Source organism: Oncorhynchus keta, chromosome 24, assembly GCF_023373465.1.
Source record: "Oncorhynchus keta strain PuntledgeMale-10-30-2019 chromosome 24, Oket_V2, whole genome shotgun sequence".
In the NCBI taxonomy this organism is placed as follows: domain Eukaryota; kingdom Metazoa; phylum Chordata; class Actinopteri; order Salmoniformes; family Salmonidae; genus Oncorhynchus; species Oncorhynchus keta.
Genome location: NC_068444.1, coordinates 19,407,848 through 19,428,326, shown reverse-complemented (window position 1 = coordinate 19,428,326; position 20,479 = coordinate 19,407,848). Strand labels below are relative to the sequence as shown.

At 46.8% G+C, this 20,479-nt stretch overlaps 1 protein-coding gene and 2 long non-coding RNA genes across 16 annotated transcripts in view; 2 read left to right on the top strand and 1 right to left on the bottom strand.

The window, feature by feature from the left end:
• Positions 1 to 2,917: 2,917 nt before the first annotated feature.
• Positions 2,918 to 20,479, bottom strand: part of LOC118402800 (proteasome activator complex subunit 4B-like) — a 75,719-nt gene continuing 58,157 nt past the window's right edge. For 5 of the 9 annotated variants that reach the window (XM_052477927.1, XM_052477930.1, XM_052477931.1 and 2 more), the window contains 10 exons: positions 18,655 to 18,759; positions 18,290 to 18,381; positions 17,322 to 17,453; positions 16,001 to 16,209; positions 15,681 to 15,766; positions 15,459 to 15,587; positions 12,643 to 12,798; positions 6,815 to 6,977; positions 6,171 to 6,304; positions 2,918 to 5,857 (listed from right to left, as the gene is read on the bottom strand). In XM_052477927.1, the coding sequence (XP_052333887.1) occupies positions 5,723 to 5,857; positions 6,171 to 6,304; positions 6,815 to 6,977; positions 12,643 to 12,798; positions 15,459 to 15,587; positions 15,681 to 15,766; positions 16,001 to 16,209; positions 17,322 to 17,453; positions 18,290 to 18,381; positions 18,655 to 18,759 (1,341 nt within the window). In that variant the 3' untranslated portion in view covers positions 2,918 to 5,722. The remainder of the gene's footprint in view (positions 5,858 to 6,170; positions 6,305 to 6,814; positions 6,978 to 12,642; positions 12,799 to 15,458; positions 15,588 to 15,680; positions 15,767 to 16,000; positions 16,210 to 17,321; positions 17,454 to 18,289; positions 18,382 to 18,654; positions 18,760 to 20,479) is intronic. The other 4 variants (XR_008078336.1, XR_008078337.1, XR_008078338.1 and 1 more) reach the window with 4 other exon arrangements.
• LOC127911412 (uncharacterized) lies at positions 6,990 to 10,721 on the top strand. The gene is made up of 3 exons (XR_008078345.1): positions 6,990 to 8,349; positions 8,699 to 8,774; positions 9,198 to 10,721. It is a non-coding gene; the product is annotated as an uncharacterized LOC127911412 (long non-coding RNA).
• LOC127911411 (uncharacterized) lies at positions 12,814 to 13,751 on the top strand. 6 transcript variants are annotated; one of them, XR_008078342.1, is made up of 3 exons: positions 12,814 to 13,140; positions 13,237 to 13,476; positions 13,525 to 13,751. It is a non-coding gene; the product is annotated as an uncharacterized LOC127911411 (long non-coding RNA). The 6 variants fall into 6 exon arrangements; XR_008078341.1 differs by having other exon boundaries at positions 12,815 to 13,188; positions 13,525 to 13,750; XR_008078343.1 differs by having other exon boundaries at positions 12,819 to 13,140; positions 13,285 to 13,476; positions 13,525 to 13,746.

Below are 20,479 nucleotides of genomic sequence, written 5' to 3'. Positions count from 1 at the left end.
TTCAGTTTGAACCATTATACACTTAGTAAAAGGCCAACTGAACAGAATTCTGTTTGATCACCGGTAGCTTATTTGATACCACAGACTTAGACAACTCATCTTTGCATCTGTCCCATTATGGTCGTCAGAGCATGGGCAGCGCCATTAACGCTCTTTATTTTGAAGTGGTCCAAGTAGAGCGCTCTATGGATAGACACTGTCAAATGACAAAAGCTTGAGATGCAGGTTGATTAGCTGACCACCAGAGGGCTCTGATATTTTCCTTCAAAAAAGGTGCTGTTCACCTTTATGGATCTTCAATTTGACCTGAAAAATCAAGAGTAATTCCATAACGCCTGCTGCTAATTGTCTAGCCTTAAATCTTGAGGAATTGATATGATTATTTACATTATACAACGTAATATAACACTATAAAATGAAGAATTTCTAATATACTGTATGTTCTTTGGCAAGAGCGCACTGGACACATTACACTTGCAAAATATTTATTGATATCATAGAAAATGTATGAGACTCACAAATAATGTATTATCCTATCAGTGTAAAAAAAGATTCCAGTCAGTTCAACAATGTCAATAACACTTTGGGATCAGTACCGTTAAGTATCTCTCTATTCTTCACACTTTTCCCTGTGGAATAGGATACCTATCTTTATATTCCTGGGTAAAGTCAATGGGGGTTATTCTATACCTTAACTTTTTTTCCACCTAAAAAAAACAGTTCAATACCGCATGATATTCAGAAAATGAGCATCTGTTTACTCTCTGGTGTCTTGTAGTAATGGTGGTATAACAATATAGTGACCCCTTAGTATCAATGACCTATATGCCCAAACCCTCTCCAGGTTAGACTGAAGGTGCAGTAGCTGATCAATCAATTAATTAACACATCAAGGTGGTAAGTTAGTCTGAAGGTATGGGGATCTGATGCACTGAGGTGCTCTCAAAGTCTGGCAGAATCGCAAGACTATGTCGGACCACTGAGCTAAAACCTATTAGCATTAGCTTGGGGAGCCAAGCAAAGGTTATTCATCACATTAGACTGAAGGGATGGGTTTCTGATCAATCAATCATAGTGGTTAGTTAGACTGAAGGTATGGGTATCTTATGGACAGAGGTGCTCTCAACATCCTGCAGCATCTCTGGTGGGTGTGACAGTGCATGGCAACATAGGACTTAGCTAACCCAAAGGCCTGGGAGGAGGAGTTGGCAGCAAGCTGCAGATTGTTGGTAGTGGAGCCCGGTCCCGCTAAGGGGCTGCTGTTGTAGATACTGTAGTATGGCTCGATATGGGTGTTGATGGGGGTGGAGGTGCTAGGGGGCCGTGGTTTACGTCCTCCATGCCAGCCCGTGGCTCTCAGACTGGGGGCACAGTCCCAGGAATGACTGGGTCCACATGCTTGATCCACCAGTCTCTTTTGGAGCTTGGGTGAGAGGACAGAGGCTGAGTTGGTCTCGTGGTGTGAGGACTTGTTACGGTTGACCTCAAGACTGCCTTTGTCTTTGCCCATGGCGTGGAGCCGTGTCTTGTGTTGCTGCAGAGGAACACCAGAGCCACCCATTGGAGGCAGCAGAGGAACACCAGAGCCACCCATTGGAGGCAGCAGAGGAACACCAGAGCCACCCATTGGAGGCAGCAGAGGAACACCAGAGCCACCCATTGGAGGCAGCAGAGGAACACCAGAGCCACCCATTGGAGGCAGCAGAGGAACACCAGAGCCACCCATTGGAGGCAGCAGAGGAACACCAGAGCCACCCATTGGAGGCAGCAGAGGAACACCAGAGCCACCCATTGGAGGCAGCAGAGGAACACCAGAGCCACCCATTGGAGGCAGCAGAGGAACACCAGAGCCACCCATTGGAGGCAACAGAGGAACACCAGAGCCACCCATTGGAGGCAGCAGAGGATGCGGCGGCGGAGCCCGGCGCTGTTGCGGGAGTACACAAACGGGTTGATGCACGACTTAAAGAAGATAAGCGCGAAACCGCACAGTTCAAGCTGGTAGTGAGCAAAGCTGCTCTCCGGGTGAAAGGATGTCCTGGACTAAGACGACACCCATGGTGAGACAACAAAGGAGGATGGAGAATACAATCACCACACAGGTTACTACAAGTCCTTGACTGTGGCCAGGTTGACAGTAGTGACTAGTTGACAGCAGGTAGCTCCCTGGACAGCCCCAGGTACTAGACCCTGGCTAGTGGGTCTGTTAGTGTAGGAGTGAGTCAATGTGTTGTAGGCCAGCTTGAGGTAGAGCGAAGGAACCTGGACAGCACACTGCATGACCTCTAACCTGGCCGCCATGAGCACGGGAGGGGGTAGCGGCGGATGAGTGGAGTCAACAGCGATGATGCCAAACTTCCTCACCTGGGTGTGGGATGGGATCATGCATTTAGCATTGAGAGACATTAGATTATATAAAAACTGTTATAAGACATTATTTAGGTTCATACTGTACATGTTTATAGCAAGTTATAAGTTCTTAAAAACAAATAATCCCATCCCCCCCAATATACATTTCCAACTGTCCCTAATGAAATCAAAAGAATAACAAACCCATTCACATGGGAGAATACGTCACACCATTTAGTCTAGAAATACCTTGGGAACAATGGGGTCTGACTCATTCTTAAATCCCCTCTGTAGGTTGCAGTGGCTTTGTTATACATTGAGACCCAGCTCCTAGACCTTGGTGTAAGATAAAAGGACCCTCAACATGGTACAGTTAAACCAGTCAAAGTGCTACTTTATATTGCACTGCATATCCAAGACATGTCTACTTGATATGAATGTATGGGCACTGTACCATATTTTCTAATGTCAATTGCTGCCCTATTGATGAGGATGCATATGGCCCCAGCTGTGACTAACTTCAATATGAGTCATCTCAAAACCAACTGGCACAGACACACACTAGAAATGTGTTACAAGCAACCCATTTATTTATTTTCTTCATTAAATATAAGCAAACAGTACATCTAAAATTAAAATAAATCAATGCAGTTTTGGCACTACACTATACATGAGTGAAGTACTAAACTGAACTGATGCTTCAATGAGACTATCCATGAAGACTTGAAAAGCTAAACAAAATATTGAACAACAAATAACTCTCTCTCACTAGGATTTTTAAAAAAGAATGGAGAATAATATTGTATTGTAGAGTAGAGGAAGGGGTGTGATGCTAAGGTGGTGGACAGAAGGTTTGGTTATTCCTTGGGCCTGTTTCCCGGACACTGATTTAGCCTAGTCCTGGACATTAGCTTTTTTGTCCCGGAAAAGCCTGGTTTCAATGGAGACTCTCCAATTATCTGTGTCAAGGAATTACCAGTCCCTTGGGGTTCTGAGAGGTGTTTAGACACATGCCATGACGATAAAACTGTGCTCATCAGCTCAACACAGCACACACATACAGCCTTGGGGAATGAACACACACAATCACTCCACCTATACCATTGACAATGAGAGAGCAGAATGAAATCAAAAGCTCTGTCACTAAAAAGCTGAACAACCCATTTACTCACAAACCAAAATCTTTCATTACCAGAAACTCTAAGAATAATAATATCAGCACTTCAAAAACCAATAAATAAATAAATACATGTTTGTGCATTTATGTTATATACATATGCTATATACACATTATAAAATATGCACATATCATATATAGATTAAACAATGTACACAAACGTCATGTACGTAAATGTGTGTGGCAGGTTCAAATCTAATTCCCAAATGGCACCCTATTCCCTATATAGTGCACTACATTTGACCAGAGCCCTATGGGCCGTAGTCAAAAGTAGTGCACTAAACAAATAGACTACCATTTGGGATACATTCTCAATCTAATCTAAACGCATACAGACTGTGGCTAAGAACACGTCACTATAGGAGAACTGGGACAGTACGGTTTCTACCCTCTACTGGGATAATACAGTTAATTGGCTCAGAGTTGATAACATTGAGGGGATTTTGTGCTGAGAGCAATAGTAAGGGGGGGACAGGGACTAGCTCTGGTACAGGGTGTAGCGTGCACTCCTCCACAAGTAGTGGTGCATTAGTGGAGGAACGCACACTACACCTTGGACCAGAGGTAGGGTATCATCAAGCATTCCACATAAACACACGCAAGCAAATAAAGAAAATAAAAATTTAAGAAAAACTGTACAGTAGTATTACAAACCGCAGGACAATCATCCCTGCTGTGGTTTATCCTTAAATATTAAGTATAGTAAAAATGTAAATCAGCGCTAAATACACAACCTTTATTCCATCCATTCAACCATTACGCATTTGTGTTCCCCCCGTCCCCCTTTTCAGGGTCCTCAGGGTACATCATAAAAAAAAAGAAAACAGGACCCCCCCCCACCCCCACAAAAAACAAGCGGTCCTTAATGGACAAGTCCCAGGTAGTTCCTCCCTGTTTTTCATTCTATTGTCTTCCGTTTGATGCCTAATGAATACGACCCAGATGTTGTCCGTTGTTCTGGCCAGAGTGCAGGGTCCTGGATGTGAGGGTTTGGTCTACCCTCATGCAGTGTGTTCTGTTCTGGGCCTGTATTCACACAGTGTCTCAGAGTAGAAGTGCTGATCGAGAATCAGGTCGCCCTGTCCATATAATGGTATTCAATATGATCTGAAAGGCAAAACTGATCCTAGATCAGCAATCCTACTCTAAACCGCTTTTTGAATATGGGCCTGTTCTGTTCAGTCTGAGACCTTCTCATTCTAATGCCAGAGTGAGGAATTGTCAAAAGGCTCAGAGAGGGCATCGAGGATAACGTTCCTCCATTAAGAAAACATAAAAATCTCCTGAAAGTTGCACCAGGGCCCTAAAGAGAGACAGAATGGATAGCAGGATTAATGCTTGGCTCTAAAGAGACAGAATGCATAGCAGATCTAATGCTTGGCCATAAATAGAGACAGAATGGATAGTGAGATTATTGCTTGGGCCTCGAGACAGAATGGATAGTGGGATTAATGGTTGGCACTAAAGAGAGACAGAATGGATAGTGGGATTAATGGTTGGCACTAAAGAGAGACAGAATGGATAGTGGGATTAATGCTTGGCCCTAACGAGAGACAGAATGGATAGTGGGATTAATGCTTGGCCCTAACGAGAGACAGAATGGATAGTGGGATTCATGCTGGGCCCTAAAGAGAAACAGAATGGATAGTGGGATTAATGCTTGGTACCTTGTTTAATGCTTGTAATTTGTTTTGGGATTTTTCCACCCAAGCATACGTTTGAATTGTGTGTGTGTGTGCGTATGTACCATGGATCTAGGTTTAGTATCAGGGAGAGACCAGCAGATGTGTGTGTGGGTGTTACTGTCAGCTGCTGTGTGTGTACCAGGTATCTAGGTTTACTATCAGGGAGAGACCAGCATGTGTGTGGGTGTTACTGTCAGCTGCTGTGTGTGTACCAGGTATCTAGTTTTACTATCAGGGAGAGAACAGCATGTGTGTGGGTGTTACTGTCAGCTGCTGTGTGTGTACCAGGTATCTAGGCGTAATAGCAGGGAGAGAACAGCATGTGTGTGGGTGTTACTGTCAGCTGCTGTGTGTGTACCAGGTATCTAGGCGTAATAGCAGGGAGAGAACAGCATGTGTGTGGGTGTTACTGTCAGCTGCTGTGTGTGTACCAGGTATCTAGGCGTAATAGCAGGGAGAGAACAGCATGTGTGTGGGTGTTACTGTCAGCTGCTGTGTGTGTACCAGGTATCTAGGCGTAATAGCAGGGAGAGACCAGCAGGTCGGTCAGAACCAGCAGCTGGTCGTCAGTGAACTGCTGTTTATGCTCCTGCCAGTTGTCATGATGAGTCCGTCTAAAGTTAGACAGGGTCTTCTTCACCGTCATCTGCAGGAGTAGACACAAGACGCATTCAGAAACAAGATGCCCGGGAATGGGGAGAGAGAGACGTATGTTTGGGGTACCTCTCATCTCTATAGGCTGTGTGTCGTTGAAGTGTGTGTGTGTTTGTGTGAGAGAGCAGTTTGTGTGTGTGTTGCTTCTTTCTCTCTCTCTCTCTCTCTCTGTGTGTCTGTGTGTGTGTGTGTGTGTGTGTCTGTGTGTCTGTGTGTGTGTGTGTGTGTGTGTGTGTGTGTGTGTGTGTGTGTGTGTGTGTGTGTGTGTGTGTGTGTGTGTGTGTGTGTGTGTTAGTCCTCCTCACCTCAATGGGCTGTGTGTCATTGAGGTGGGCACTCAGGTCCATCAGTAGTTGGGGCATCCAGGTGGGAACATCGTAGGGGCTGGACAGGATACAGGCACTCAGACCTAACACTCCAGCATGACGCCGCACCAGATCTACACACACAGGGAGGAAAAGACTATGAAGGACCATTGAAAAGCTGAGGTATAACAGGTTTAGTAAGGTCAAGGAAACTACAATCTAGAAGACCATCTAACACAATCATGGCAACTGTGTTCTAGGTAAGGCAATGGACCGTTGCATGTTGACCAGGGTTTCCCAAACCCGGTCCTCAGGATCACAAGAGGTGCACTTTCTGGCTTTCCCCCCAGCACTACACAGCTGATTCAAATAATCAACTATTCATCAAGCTTTGATCATTTGAATCAGATGTGTAGTGTTAAGTTAAAATCAAAGAAATGTACCTCCTGGGGTCCCGAGGACCCGGTTTTGGGAAACGCTGATGGAGACAGTGGTTGTTCCAATATCCACACTAGCAATAGCACTTAGAATGAAGCTTTGCATTGGCCATTCTAGTGTAGATATTGAACCGAGCCAGTATGCTTGTAGCACTACCAGGAACAGTATGCGTTCTAAGTAAAGCATTGGAAAGTTGTGTTAGCTACCTCCGGAGGGGATGGTGTCCACCACAGAGCCCAGCTCCCTCTTCCGCTTCTTGGGCAGGCGGGTCTTGCAGAGGGCCTCAAAGTGGCTCTGCATGGGGCCCTCTATGGACAGGAAGTTACACTGAAGGAAACCGCTCAGCGTGGTGGCAGCCATCTCCCTCACCTGGGGGACAGAGGGAGAACAGAGGTAGAGAAGGAAAGGGGGAAAGAGTTCATTATTTACATAATTTGACAGACAGTGTGTGTGTCCATATACAGTTGAAGTCAGAAGTTTACATACACCTTAGCCAAATACATTTAAACTCTGTTTTTCACAATTCCTGACATTTAATCCTAGTAAAGATTCCATTTTAGGTCAGTCAGGATCACCACTTTATTTTAAGAAAGTGAAATGTCAGAGTAATAGTAGAGAGAATGATTTATTTCAGCTTTTATTTATTTCATCACATTCCCAGTGGGTCAGAAGTATACATACACTCAATTAGAATTTGGTAGCATTGCCTTTAAATTGTTTAACTTGGGTCAAACGTTTCGGGTAGCCTTCAACAAGCTTCCCACAATAAGTGTGGTGAATTTTGGCCCATTCCTCCTGACAGAGCTGGTGTAACTGAGTCAGGTTTGTAGGCCTCCTTGCTCGCACACACCTCAGTTCTGCACACACATGTTCTATAGGATTAAGGTCAGGGCTTTGTTATGGCCACTCCAATACCTTGACTTTGTTGTCCTTAAGCCATTTTGCCACAACTTTGGAAGTATGCTTGGGGTCATTGTCCATTTGGAAGACCCATTTGCGACCAATCTTTAACTTCCTGACTGATGTCTTGAGATGTTGCTTCCATCCTCATGAAGCTATCTATTTTGTGAAGTGCACCAATCCCTCTTGCAGCAAAGCACCCCCACAACATGATGCTGCCACCCCCGTGCTTCACGGTTTTGATGGTGTTCTTTGGCTTGCAAGCCTACCCATTTTTCTTCCAAACATAACGATGGTCATTATGGCCAAACAGTTCTATTTTTGTTTCATCAGACCAGAGGATATTTCTCTGCATTGGAGAAGGTCCAAGGTCATTCCCCATAAGGTCCAAGGTCACCTTCTCCAATGCATTTTGAGGCGGCGGCGAGGAGGAGAATTTGGATAGAGCTTCTTAGTTGAGCCGAGGTAGTCAGTACAGACTGCGCCACCCAGCTCTGTACAGTTGAACAACACTGTTGGCAAGCAGATGGCAAGCGAGGAATCACATGACTAATTTAGATGGAGCTAGAGAGAGAAAAGATGAGAAAACAGAACAGGGAGGCTGGAGTTCATTGAGTGATTCAGTCTCACCATTGAGCACACAAAGGCTCAGGACTGTTTTGTAGCTAGGCTGGGGAAGAGGTCAGAGGCTGTGTACTGTATGGTGGGCTGGGCTGGGGAAGAAGAGGTTAGAGGCTGTGTACTGTACGGTGGGCTGGGGAAGAGGTCAGAGACTATGTACTGTACGGTGGGCTGGGGAAGAGGTCAGAGACTATGTACTGTACGGTGGGCTGGGGAAGAGGTCAGAGACTGTGCACTATACTGTGGGCTGGGGAAGAGGAGGTCAGAGACTGTGTACTGTACGGTGGGGAAGAGGAGATCAGAGACTGTGTACTGTACGGTGGGCTGGGGAAGAGGAGATCAGAGACTGTGCACTATACTGTGGGCTGGGGAAGAGGAGGTCAGAGACTGTGTACTGTACGGTGGGGAAGAGGAGATCAGAGACTGTGTACTGTACGGTGGGCTGGGGAAGAGGAGGTCAGAGACTGTACTGTACGGTGGGCTGGGGAAGAGGAGGTCAGAGACTGTGTACTGTACGGTGGGGAAGAGGAGATCAGAGGCTGTGTACTGTACGGTGGGCTGGGGAAGAGGTCAGAGACTGTGTACTGTACGGTGGGCTGGGGAAGAGGTCAGAGACTGTGTACTGTACGGTGGGCTGGGGAAGAGGTCAGAGACTGTGTACTGTACGGTGGGCTGGGGAAGAGGAGATCAGAGACTGTGTACTGTACGGTGGGGAAGAGGAGGTCAGAGACTGTGTACTGTACGCTGGGGAAGAGGAGGTCAGAGGCTGTGTACTGTACGGTGGGCTGGGGAAGAGGTCAGAGACTATGTACTGTACGGTGGGCTGGGGAAGAGGTCAGAGTCTATGTACTGTACGGTGGGCTGGGGAAGAGGTCAGAGACTATGTACTGTACGGTGGGATGGGGAAGAGGTCAGAGACTGTGTACTGTACGGTGGGCTGGGGAAGAGGTTAGAGACGATGTACTGTACGGTGGGCTGGGGAAGAGGAGGTCAGAGACTGTGTACTATACTGTGGGCTGGGGAAGAAGAGGTCAGAGACTATGTACTGTACGGTGGGCTGGGGAAGAGGTTAGAGACTGTGTACTGTACGGTGGGCTGGGGAAGAGGTCAGAGACTGTGCACTGTACTGTGGGCTGGGGAAGAGGTCAGAGACTGTGCACTATACTGTGGGCTGGGGAAGAGGTCAGAGGCTGTGTACTGTACGGTGGGCTGGGGAAGAGGAGGTCAGAGACTGTGTACTGTACGGTGGGCTGGGGAAGAGGTCAGAGACTGTGCACTATACTGTGGGCTGGGGAAGAGGAGGTCAGAGACTGTGTACTGTACGGTGGGCTGGGGAAGAGGTCAGAGACTATGTACTGTACGGTGGGCTGGGGAAGAGGTCAGAGACTATGTACTGTACGGTGGGCTGGGGAAGAGGTCAGAGACTATGTACTGTACGGTGGGCTGGGGAAGAGGTCAGAGACTATGTACTGTACGGTGGGCTGGGGAAGAGGAGGTCAGAGACTGTGTACTATACTGTGGGCTGGGGAAGAGGAGGTCAGAGACTATGTACTGTACGGTGGGCTGGGGAAGAGGTCAGAGACTATGTACTGTACGGTGGGCTGGGGAAGAAGAATATAGGAATCTACTGCTGCAACCAGCATCAGGTCTTTAGTGTCGTTGGACTAAAAAATAATTATGAATAAGTTGTATACATGTGACTTCGCAGCTCCTGATCAGTATATGTTTGTTATTAAACAGACACACAGTCCAACGTTTACACAACCGTATTAAACCCAATCCTGTCACTGATTGAGTGAACCAATTTATGTCGCCTAGCAACGAGAGGTGTCAAGCAGCCAAGGGAAGTCAATATATTAGGCTCCAGAGTAAGGCTGGTAGAATTATGGACAATAACCATGAACTAATTTTGTTGTCTTAATACACTCATTTTAGGAGAAGGCTGGATTCAACTTCAAATAGATATTGTTTACCCAATTGCAGTTCTCCCATTTTGACTTCAAATGGGTAAAGTTGTGTATCATATTACGAGCAGAACGACACGGTCGTGAGGAGATGACAATGAATCGTTACCTAAAATTCCATAATCGTCATAGCCCTCCCTAGAGGACCGTTGGATAGAAAGACAGAAATGGCTAAATCCATCTGTTCACCCCCTCCCCCTTAATATCCTCCACATAGCAACAGAATACTCCTGCAGCCAGTGGTTTCCATAGCAACAAGTGAGAGAGGGACCAGAGGGGGAGAAAGAGGAGGTAGACAGAGGGAGGAAGAGTGCCTAATCCCTACATACATAGAAGTGTAAAACAGGGAGGAAAGGGCCTGTGAGCACCCCCCCACACTCTGCTCAGCAATTACACAATGTGATCTGTAACCAATAGGCCTACCTCCCCACACTGCTCTGTCCCCACTCTTTCAGCCATGATGTTATCTGGCATTAATCAGTCTACATATCCATGTCTTTGTTACGTATAATGATCTTCCACTCATGCCTGTTCAACTCCTTTTCTACATCAATTTCCTGTGCGTGCGTGCGTGCGTGCGTGCGTGCGTGCGTGCGTGCGTGTGTCTACAGTATACGTCTGTGTGTGTGTGTGTGTGTGTCTACAGTAAACGTCTGTGTGTGTGTGTGTGTGTGTGTGTGTGTGTGTGTGTGTGTGTGTGTGTGTGTGTGTGTGTGTGTGTCTACAGTAAACGTCTGTGTGTGTGTGCGTGTCTACAGTAAACGTGTGTGTGTGTGTGTGCGTGTGCGTGTGCGTGTGTGTGTGTGTGTGTCTACAGTATACGTCTGTGTGTGTGTGTGTGTCTACAGTCGTGTGTGTGTGTGTGTGTGTGTGTGTGTGTCTACAGTATACGTCTGTGTGTGTGTGTGTGTGTGTGTGTGTCTACAATATACGTCTGTGTGTGTGTGTGTGTGTGTGTGTGTGTGTGTGTGTGTGTGTGTGTGTGTGTGTGTGTGTGTGTGTGTGTGTCTACAGTGTGTGTGTGTGTGTGTGTGTGTGTCTACAGTATACGTCTGTGTGTGTGTGTGTGTGTGTGTGTGTGTGTGTCTACAGTATACGTCTGTGTGTGTGTGTGTGTGTCTACAGTATACGTGTGTGTGTGTGTGTGTGTGTGTGTGTGTGTGTGTGTGTGTGTGTGTGTGTGTGTGTGTGTGTGTGTGTGTCTACAGTATACGTCTGTGTGTGTGTGTGTGTGTGTGTGTGTGTGTCTACAGTATACGTGTGTGTGTGTGTGTGTGTGTGTGTGTCTACAGTATACGTCTGTGTGTGTGTGTGTGTGTGTGTGTCTACAGTATACGTCTGTGTGTGTGTGTGTGTGTCTACAGTATACGTCTGTGTGTGTGTGTGTGTCTACAGTATACGTCTGTGTGTGTGTGTGTGTGTGTGTCTACAGTATACGTCTGTGTGTGTGTGTGTGTGTGTGTGTGTGTGTGTGTGTGTGTGTGTGTGTGTGTGTGTGTGTGTGTGTGTGTGTCTACAGTATACGTCTGTGTGTGTGTCTCAGTGTGTGTGTGTGTGTGTGTGTGTGTGTGTGTGTGTGTGTGTGTGTGTGTGTGTGTGTGTGTGTGTCTACAGTGTGTGTGTGTGTGTGTGTGTGTGTGTGTGTGTGTGTGTGTGTGTGTGTGTGTGTGTGTGTGTGTGTGTCTACAGTATACGTCTGTGTGTGTGTGTGTCTACAGTATACGTCTGTGTGTGTGTGTGTCTACAGTATACGTCTGTGTGTGTGTGTGTCTACAGTATACGTCTGTGTGTGTGTGTGTGTGTGTGTGTGTGTGTGTGTGTGTCTACAGTATACGTCTGTGTGTGTGTGTACAGTATACGTCTGTGTGTTTGTCTACAGTATACGTCTGTGTGTGTGTGTGTGTCTAACAGTATAGGTCTGTGTCTGTGTGTGTACAGTATACGTCTGTGTGTGTGTGTCTACAGTATACGTCTGTGTGTGTGTGTGTGTCTGTGTGTGTTGTCTACAGTATACGTCTGTGTGTGTGTCTAACAGTATAGGTCTGTGTGTGTGTGTACAGTATACGTCTGTGTGTGTGTGTCTGTGTGTGTCACACAGTATACGTCTGTGTGTGTGTGTGTGTGTGTGTGTGTGTGTGTGTGTGTGTGTGTGTGTGTGTGTGTGTGTGTGTGTGTGTGTGTGCTACGTCTCTGTGTGTGTGTGTACAGTATACGTCTGTGTGTGTGTGTCTGTACAGTATACGTCTGTGTGTGTGTGTGTCTACAGTATACATCTGTGTCTGTGTCTGTGTGTGTACAGTATACGTCTGTGTGTGTGTGTGTGTGTGTGTGTGTGTGTGTGTGTTTGTCTACGTCTGTGTGTGTGTGTGTACAGTATACGTCTGTGTGTGTGTCTGTACAGTATACGTCTGTGTGTGTGTGTCTACAGTATACATCTGTGTCTGTGTCTGTGTGTGTACAGTATACGTCTGTGTGTGTGTGTGTGTGTGTCTACAGTATACGTCTGTGTGTGTACAGTATACGTCTGTGTGTGTGTGTCTGTGCATTACCTCTAGCTGCTCGTCCTCCAGCAGGCGTATGACCAGTGCTCTGACGTCGTTGACAGCTCCCTGGTCGCTCAGGAAGGTGAACAGGTTGTAGAAGACCATGATCTGTAGGTACGTCAGCACCGTGTAGCGAGCATGCCACGAACTGCTGCCCGCTATCTGGAAGATAACATAGAATGTTAATTACAAAACAACAGCTATGGGTGTAAAGGTTCACCAAACCCCCGGATTCGGGACGCATCTGACGTTTTAGGGTCACGGTTCAGTGTCGGTATAGCAGGTTACATTTTTGGGGGTAAAACATGCAAAACTAAGAAAGGAATAGATGAGGCATAGAATGTAGGGCCCTATAACATGTTAAATTTACCCCCTAATTCAGTTATTCCACGTTTCAGATTTTCAGAAGTCTCAAAATCAAACTTTACGTTTAATAGAAAAACAACACAATTGGAGGTTCTAAGCCAACAACAATGTTTCAACCCCGTCAGGAGACAATTGGAGGTTCTAAGCCCACAACAATGTTTCAATCCCATCAGGAGACAATTGGAGGTTCTAAGCCCACAACAATGTTTCAATCCCATCAGGAGACAATTGGAGGTTCTAAGCCCACAACAATGTTTCAACCCCATCAGGAGACAATTGGAGGTTCTAAGCCCACAACAATGTTTCAACCCCATCAGGAGACAATTGGAGGTTCTAAGCCCACAACAATGTTTCAACCCCATCAGGAGACAATTGGAGGTTCTAAGCCCACAACAATGTTTCAACCCCATCAGGAGACAATTGGAGGTTCTAAGCCCACAACAATGTTTCAACCCCATCAGGAGACAATTGGAGGTTCTAAGCCCACAACAATGTTTCAACCCCGTCAGGAGACAATTGGAGGTTCTAAGCCCACAACAATGTTTCAACCCCATCAGGAGACAATTGGAGGTTCTAAGCCCACAACAATGTTTCAACCCCGTCAGGAGACAATTGGAGGTTCTAAGCCCACAACAATGTTTCAACCCCATCAGGAGTACATTTTGTGGTCTGCTGAAAATAAATATTAATTTTTAGGTTTAGATACCCTTGAACTTAACTGAAAACTCTTACTGACAGTTGTGTCTGCTTCACGTGATGTATTGTTGTCTCTACCTTCTTGTCCTTTGTGTTGTTGTCTGTGTCCAATAATGTTTGTACCATGTTTTGTGCTGCTACCACGTTGTTGTCATGTGTTTCTACCATGCTGTGTTGTTGTTGTCTCTACCTTCTTGTCCTTTGTGTTGTTGTCTGTGTCCAATAATGTTTGTACCATGTTTTGTGCTGCTACCACGTTGTTGTCATGTGTTTCTACCATGCTGTGTTGTTGTTGTCTCAGGTTTCTCTTCGGGTAGTTTTGTGTTGTCTCTCGTCGGGATGTGTGTTTTGTCCTATATTTATATTCATATTTAAATCGCAGCCCCCGTCCCCGCAGGAGGCATTTGGCCTTTTGGTAGGCTGTCATTGTTCTTAACGGACTTGCCTAGTTAAATAAAGCAATGTAGTTGCACACCAGCAAGAGCCTTGCTTGGTTAGCGTTGTTTCTGTAGCACACGTGACTGCAGAGTTTGCTGAACAAATCACCACTGAAGTGATGTAAATAATCCTGGTATCGTTCTGCCAGGTCAGCATCGACTACTTTGTAGGTTTTTGGAAGAGCCTTTCCATCTACCAGAAGACCGTAGTCATTAGCATAATCGCTAACGGCTACAAAGTAGCAGATGCGCACACAGACGGGGGATTTCACGCACTGTTGCCGCCTCAGAAAGTTGATGGAAAATTTGAATCACTTAAGCATGTCTTTTTATCTTGGACAAATTAATGAAATGGTCTAATAAATACATTTAGTTGATATCCTACAAACTTCAATACATTTTTGCTTCTATTAGAAAGCCAAAATGTTCCTAAACTGGAGATATAAACAATCCTCCAAAGCTGATTTATCGACCACACCACTCACCATCGTACAGAACTTGTTCCCGGCTGCACCTCACAAAAGAAGTTTGAAATGCACCAAGTAAGATTTGGAATTTGATTACAATGTGTGCATAGGGCGTAGTTGTTTGAATGGAATAGCCTCCGCTCTTTTTTCCTCCTCAGATTTACTCAGGAGGCATACAACGCAGCGTAGGTACAGCCTATAGGCCTACTGGTTTAATTACAGTGCCGTCAGGTAGCATTCAGACCCCTTGTCTTTCCCCACATTTTGTTACAGCCTTATTCTAAAATGGATTAAATTAAAAAAGATCATCAATCTACACAAAACACCCCATAATGACAAAGTGAAAACAGGTTCAAACATTTTTTCAAATGTATTAAAAATAAACTTGACCTTATTTACATAAGTATTTAGACCCTTTGCTATGAGACTTGAAATTGAGCTCAGGTGCATCCTGTTTCCATTGATCATCCTTGAGATGTTTCTACAACTTGTTTGAAGTGCATCAGTAGTAAATTCAATTGATTGGACATGATTTGGAAAGGCACACACCTGTCTATATAAGGTCCAACAGTTGACTGTGCAAAAACCAAGCCATGAGGTCAAAGGAAACGTTCATAGAGCTCCGACAAAATTGTCGAGGCCTGTTGTTTTTGCTTTGTCATTATGGGGTATTGTAGATTGCTGAGGATTTTTTATTTATTGAATCAATTTTAGAATAAGGCTGTAATGTAACAAAATGTGGGAAAAGTGTCAGTGTGTCAGAAATGAAAGGCGCATGGCCCAGTGACTCACCTCCCACACTGCGTGCAAGTGTGTGTGTGGTGACCTACCACCTGCATAGCATGCGTGTCCCTACCTCTTGCAGGGCCAGTAGGACCAGTGGTATCTGCTCTGTGTAGAGCAGTCCCTGGGACATCAGAGACAGACAGGTCTTAGCGTCCCGCTTCAGCTCATCATAACTGTCATCATTTTCCACCGGAGCGATCTACAACAGGAAGAGAGTGAAGAGGGATTAGGGATAGGCCTCCCCTTTGAGTCTGGTTCCTCTCCAGGTGTCTTCCTTCCTTGACCCACCCACCTTGAACAGCAGTGGCAGCAACTGGAGCTGCTCTGGAACAGCCGTGGAGAAGGAGCGTCCAGCACTGGCCATCAGCCACTTGAGTACTGGAAACACATAGAAAACCTTTATTACATTGTATGCTCTGTGACAAAGGTCATTGTAACCCAAAGGTTGACACATTAAAATGACAAATGTGCATTGATCTTGTATGTACGGAGACTGTTTTTTTGCTTTACAACTGGGATTATCATCATCAATATGCTCTCGCTCTCCCTATCCTCTGGTCTCTTACCAGTCTTCAGTAGTTTGATGGTGTGTGTTAAGGTTAGGGGTCGTACCTGTCTTCAGTAGTTTGATGGCCTGTGTCCTCTCGTCCTGCTCCCCCACATCGTTCTCCTCTACCACGTGGTTCTGGATCTCCTCGTCCCCCTCCGTCAGGGGTTTGAGGCGCAGCAGTACCCGCTCTGTGAACTCCTTGATGCGAGGCGAGGCTGTGGGCTGAGTGTACGGCAGGTTGACGTCTATCATGAAGATGTAGGTGAGGACACTGGAGAAGAGAGACAGAGAGAGGGGGGAGGACAGCAAGCGAGAGGGGGGAGGACAGAGAGCGAGAGGGGGAGGACAGAGAGCGAGAGGGGGGAGGACAGAGAGCGAGGGGACAGAGAGCGAGAGGGGGAGGACAGAGAGCGAGAGGGGGGACAGAGAGCGAGAGGGGGGACAGAGAGCGAGAGGGGGAGGACAGCAAGCGAGAGGGGGAGGACAGAGAGCGAGAGGGGCGGAGGACAGAGAGCGAGAGGGGGGACAGAGAGCGAGAGGGGGGGACAGAGAGCGAGAGGGGGGGGACAGAGAGCGAGAGGGGGGGACAGAGAGCGAGGGGGGGACAGAGAGCGAGAGGGGGACGGACAGAGAGCGAGAGGGGGACAGAGAGCGAGGGGGGGGGACAGAGAGCGAGGGGGGGACAGAGAGCGAGAGGGGGACAGAGAGCGAGAGGGGGGACAGAGAGCGAGAGAGGGGGGACAGAGAGCGAGAGAGGGGGACAGAGAGAGAGAGAGGGGGACAGAGGGGAGCGAGAGGGGGACAGAGAGCGAGAGGGGGACAGAGAGCGAGAGGGGGACAGAGAGCGAGAGGGGGGACAGAGAGCGAGAGGGGGACAGAGAGCGAGAGGGGGACAGAGCGGTAGGGAGGAGAACAATAAGAGAGCACGATGGTGGGTGTGTGTAGTCCCTTACCATCATCTTTTGGGCGGTTTCCATTACACCACCAGCGTGTTGCCAGTGATTATGACTACGTGGGCTCTAGTGTTGTTTTTTGGGAACTGTATTTCCATATAGACAGGGCTGTAACTGAGGACTTGTGAAGAGCTGAATAAACAACCGCTGCATCATCAAGACAGTTCGTTGTGACTAGTTGTTAACCATGGAAGGTATTCATCCATGTTCACAGTCAACCATTGTTAAGTAAATGAAAAGTACCAGAGGCCAGGGCCTTAGCTCCCAGTGAGAACCTGGGGCCAGGCCGTGGAGGTGGAAAACAGTCAGCCTTTTGGGTAAAACACTGGGGTAAGTGTTAGTGGAAATATGCCATTTGAAAAGTATATCGATAGTATACTTTTAAAATACTGCATCAGTGTTCGGTCAATGGATGTAAGAGAGGTCCTACCTGCCGATGCGCTCGCGGACGTTCTTGTAGACCTGTGTGAGTTTGGGCTCTAGGTACTGCAGCAGTCTGTGGAGCAGCTCAGGGACTCTCCACTCCTGCTGAGCCAGGCCCCCCTGCAGCACATACAGACGACTGGAGAGAGGAGAGTTATACACACTAACACAAAAAGAAAGTGTTTCCCCTACCTGCCATTGTACATGTGGGGTGCTACACTGCCTAGCTCTTTTGCTGCCCCCCCCACCTAAAAGAGTTTGGTTTTTATTGGTTTCAATTGACAAGATGATTGTTGCTTTGGGGGCCTGGAACATAATCTAGGAGAAAGACTGTACAGAGATCTGTCTGACAGTTCATAATCTAGGAGAAAGACTGTACAGAGATCTGCCTGTCTATCTGACAGTTCATAATCTAGGAGAAAGACTGTACAGAGATCTGTCTGACAGTTCATAATCTAGGAGAAAGACTGTACAGAGATCTGCCTGTCTATCTGACAGTTCATAATCTAGGAGAAAGACTGTACAGAGATCTGCCTGTCTATCTGACAGTTCATAATCTAGGAGAAAGACTGTACAGAGATCTGTCTGACAGTTCATTATCTAGGAGAAAGACTGTACAGAGATCTGCCTGTCTATCTGACAGTTCATAATCTAGGAGAAAGACTGTACAGAGATCTGCCTGTCTATCTGACAGTTCATAATCTAGGAGAAAGACTGTACAGAGATCTGCCTGTCTATCTGACAGTTCATAATCTAGGAGAAAGACTGTACAGAGATCTGCCTGTCTATCTGACAGTTCATAATCTAGGAGAAAGACTGTACAGAGATCTGCCTGTATCTGACAGTTCATAATGTAGGAGAAAGACTGTACAGAGATCTGCCTGTCTATCTGACAGTTCATAATCTAGGAGAAAGACTGTACAGAGAGCTGCCTGTCTATCTGACAGTTCAAGCGTTGGTAAAGTTTCTCCTCACCAGGCATCTACGAAGGATCCCCCCTCCCCGTTGACTGGAGATTCCATCAGCATCTCAAACAGCCAGTGGAGCTTCCTGGGGTCTCTGCTCTCCTGTGTCACACAAAACCACAAAGGTCAAAGATGTGAATGCAGGAAAACAGAATCATGTCAGATGGGACAGTCTTCCCCCATTCCTGCATTCACTCCTCGTCTCCTTAAATGCATTGGAAGAGAAGATCCAAGGTCCTTCCCGTTCTGGCCTTCTCCGCTAATGCGTTTTGAGAAAGAAGCAAGGAGAGAGGATGCATTTGGGAATGGAGGAACTGATTGAGAAAGAAGCTGAAAGAAATGGACTGCTGAATGAGATGAGGGCTCGAGGCTTACACAGGCGGTGGCGATGCAGGTGCCCCAGTCAGCGTAGGTCTCTACAGTGATGTTGTTCAGTGCTGTACGAAGCAGAGGACACAGCAGCTCCCACAGACTCTCAACCTGGCAGGGGAACACAGGTCCAGAGTCAAAGGTCAAGAACTTCAAAAATATTTAACTGTTATTTATCCAGGTAAGTCAGACATACACACACGTTCTTATTTGCCTGGCAAGTGGAGAAATGTAAAGTACTGCTTGAGTCTGGTGTGTGCACGCGCATTTGACCATGGTGTATGCATCTCTCCCCTACCTGGCCATAGCTCCAGTGTGTGTTCGTTCCTACCTTGCCGTAGCTCCAGTGTGTTCGTTCCTACCTTGCCGTAGCTCCAGTGTGTGTTCGTTCCTACCTTACCATAGCTCCAGTGTGTGTGTGTTCATTCCTACCTTACCGTAGCTCCAGTGTGTGTTCGTTCCTACCTTGCCATAGCTCCAGTGTGTGTTCGTTCCTACCTTACCATAGCTCCAGTGTGTGTGTGTTCATTCCTACCTTACCGTAGCTCCAGTGTGTGTTCGTTCCTACCTTACCATAGCTCCAGTGTGTGTTCGTTCCTACCTTACCATAGCTCCAGTGTGTGTTCGTTCCTACCTTACCATAGCTCCAGTGTGTGTTCGTTCCTACCTTGCCGTAGCTCCAGTGTGTGTTCGTTCCTACCTTACCATAGCTCCAGTGTGTGTTCGTTCCTACCTTACCATAGCTCCAGTGTGTTCGTTCCTACCTTACCGTAGCTCCAGTGTGTGTTCGTTCCTACCTTACCATAGCTCCAGTGTGTGTTCGTTCCTACCTTACCATAGCTCCAGTGTGTGTGTGTTCATTCCTACCTTACCATAGCTCCAGTGTGTGTTCGTTCCTACCTTGCCGTAGCTCCAGTGTGTGTTCTTCCTACCTTGCCGTAGCTCCAGTGTGTGTTCCCTACCTTACCATAGCTCCAGTGTGTGTTCGTTCCTACCTTACCATAGCTCCAGTGTGTGTTCGTTCCTACCTTACCATAGCTCCAGTGTGTGTTCGTTCCTACCTTACCATAGCTCCAGTGTGTGTTCGTTCCTACCTTACCATAGCTCCAGTGTGTGTTCGTTCCTACCTTACCATAGCTCCAGTGTGTGTTCGTTCTTTCCTACCTTACCATAGCTCCAGTGTGTGTGTGTTCATTCCTACCTTACCATAGCTCCAGTGTGTGTTCATTCCTACCTTACCATAGCTCCAGTGTGTGTGTGTTCATTCCTACCTTACCATAGCTCCAGTGTGTGTGTGTTCATTCCTACCTTACCATAGCTCCAGTGTGTGTGTTCATTCCTACCTTACCATAGCTCCAGTGTGTGTTCGTTCCTACCTTGCCGTAGCTCCAGTGTGTGTGTTCATTCCTACCTTACCGTAGCTCCAGTGTGTGTGTGTTCATTCCTACCTTACCATAGCTCCAGTGTGTGTTCGTTCCTACCTTACCATAGCTCCAGTGTGTGTTCGTTCCTACCTTACCATAGCTCCAGTGTGTGTCTGTTCATTCCTACCTTACCATAGCTCCAGTGTGTGTGTGTTCATTCCTACCTTACCATAGCTCCAGTGTGTGTGTGTTCATTCCTACCTTACCATAGCTCCAGTGTGTGTGTTTCATTCCTACCTTACCGTAGCTCCAGTGTGTGTGTGTTCATTCCTACCTTACCGTAGCTCCAGTGTGTGTTTCGTTCCTACCTTGCCAAAGCTCTAGTGTGTGTGTTCGTTCCTACCTTGCTGTAGCTCCAGTGTGTGTTTGTTCCTACCTTACCATAGCTCCAGTGTGTGTTCGTTCCT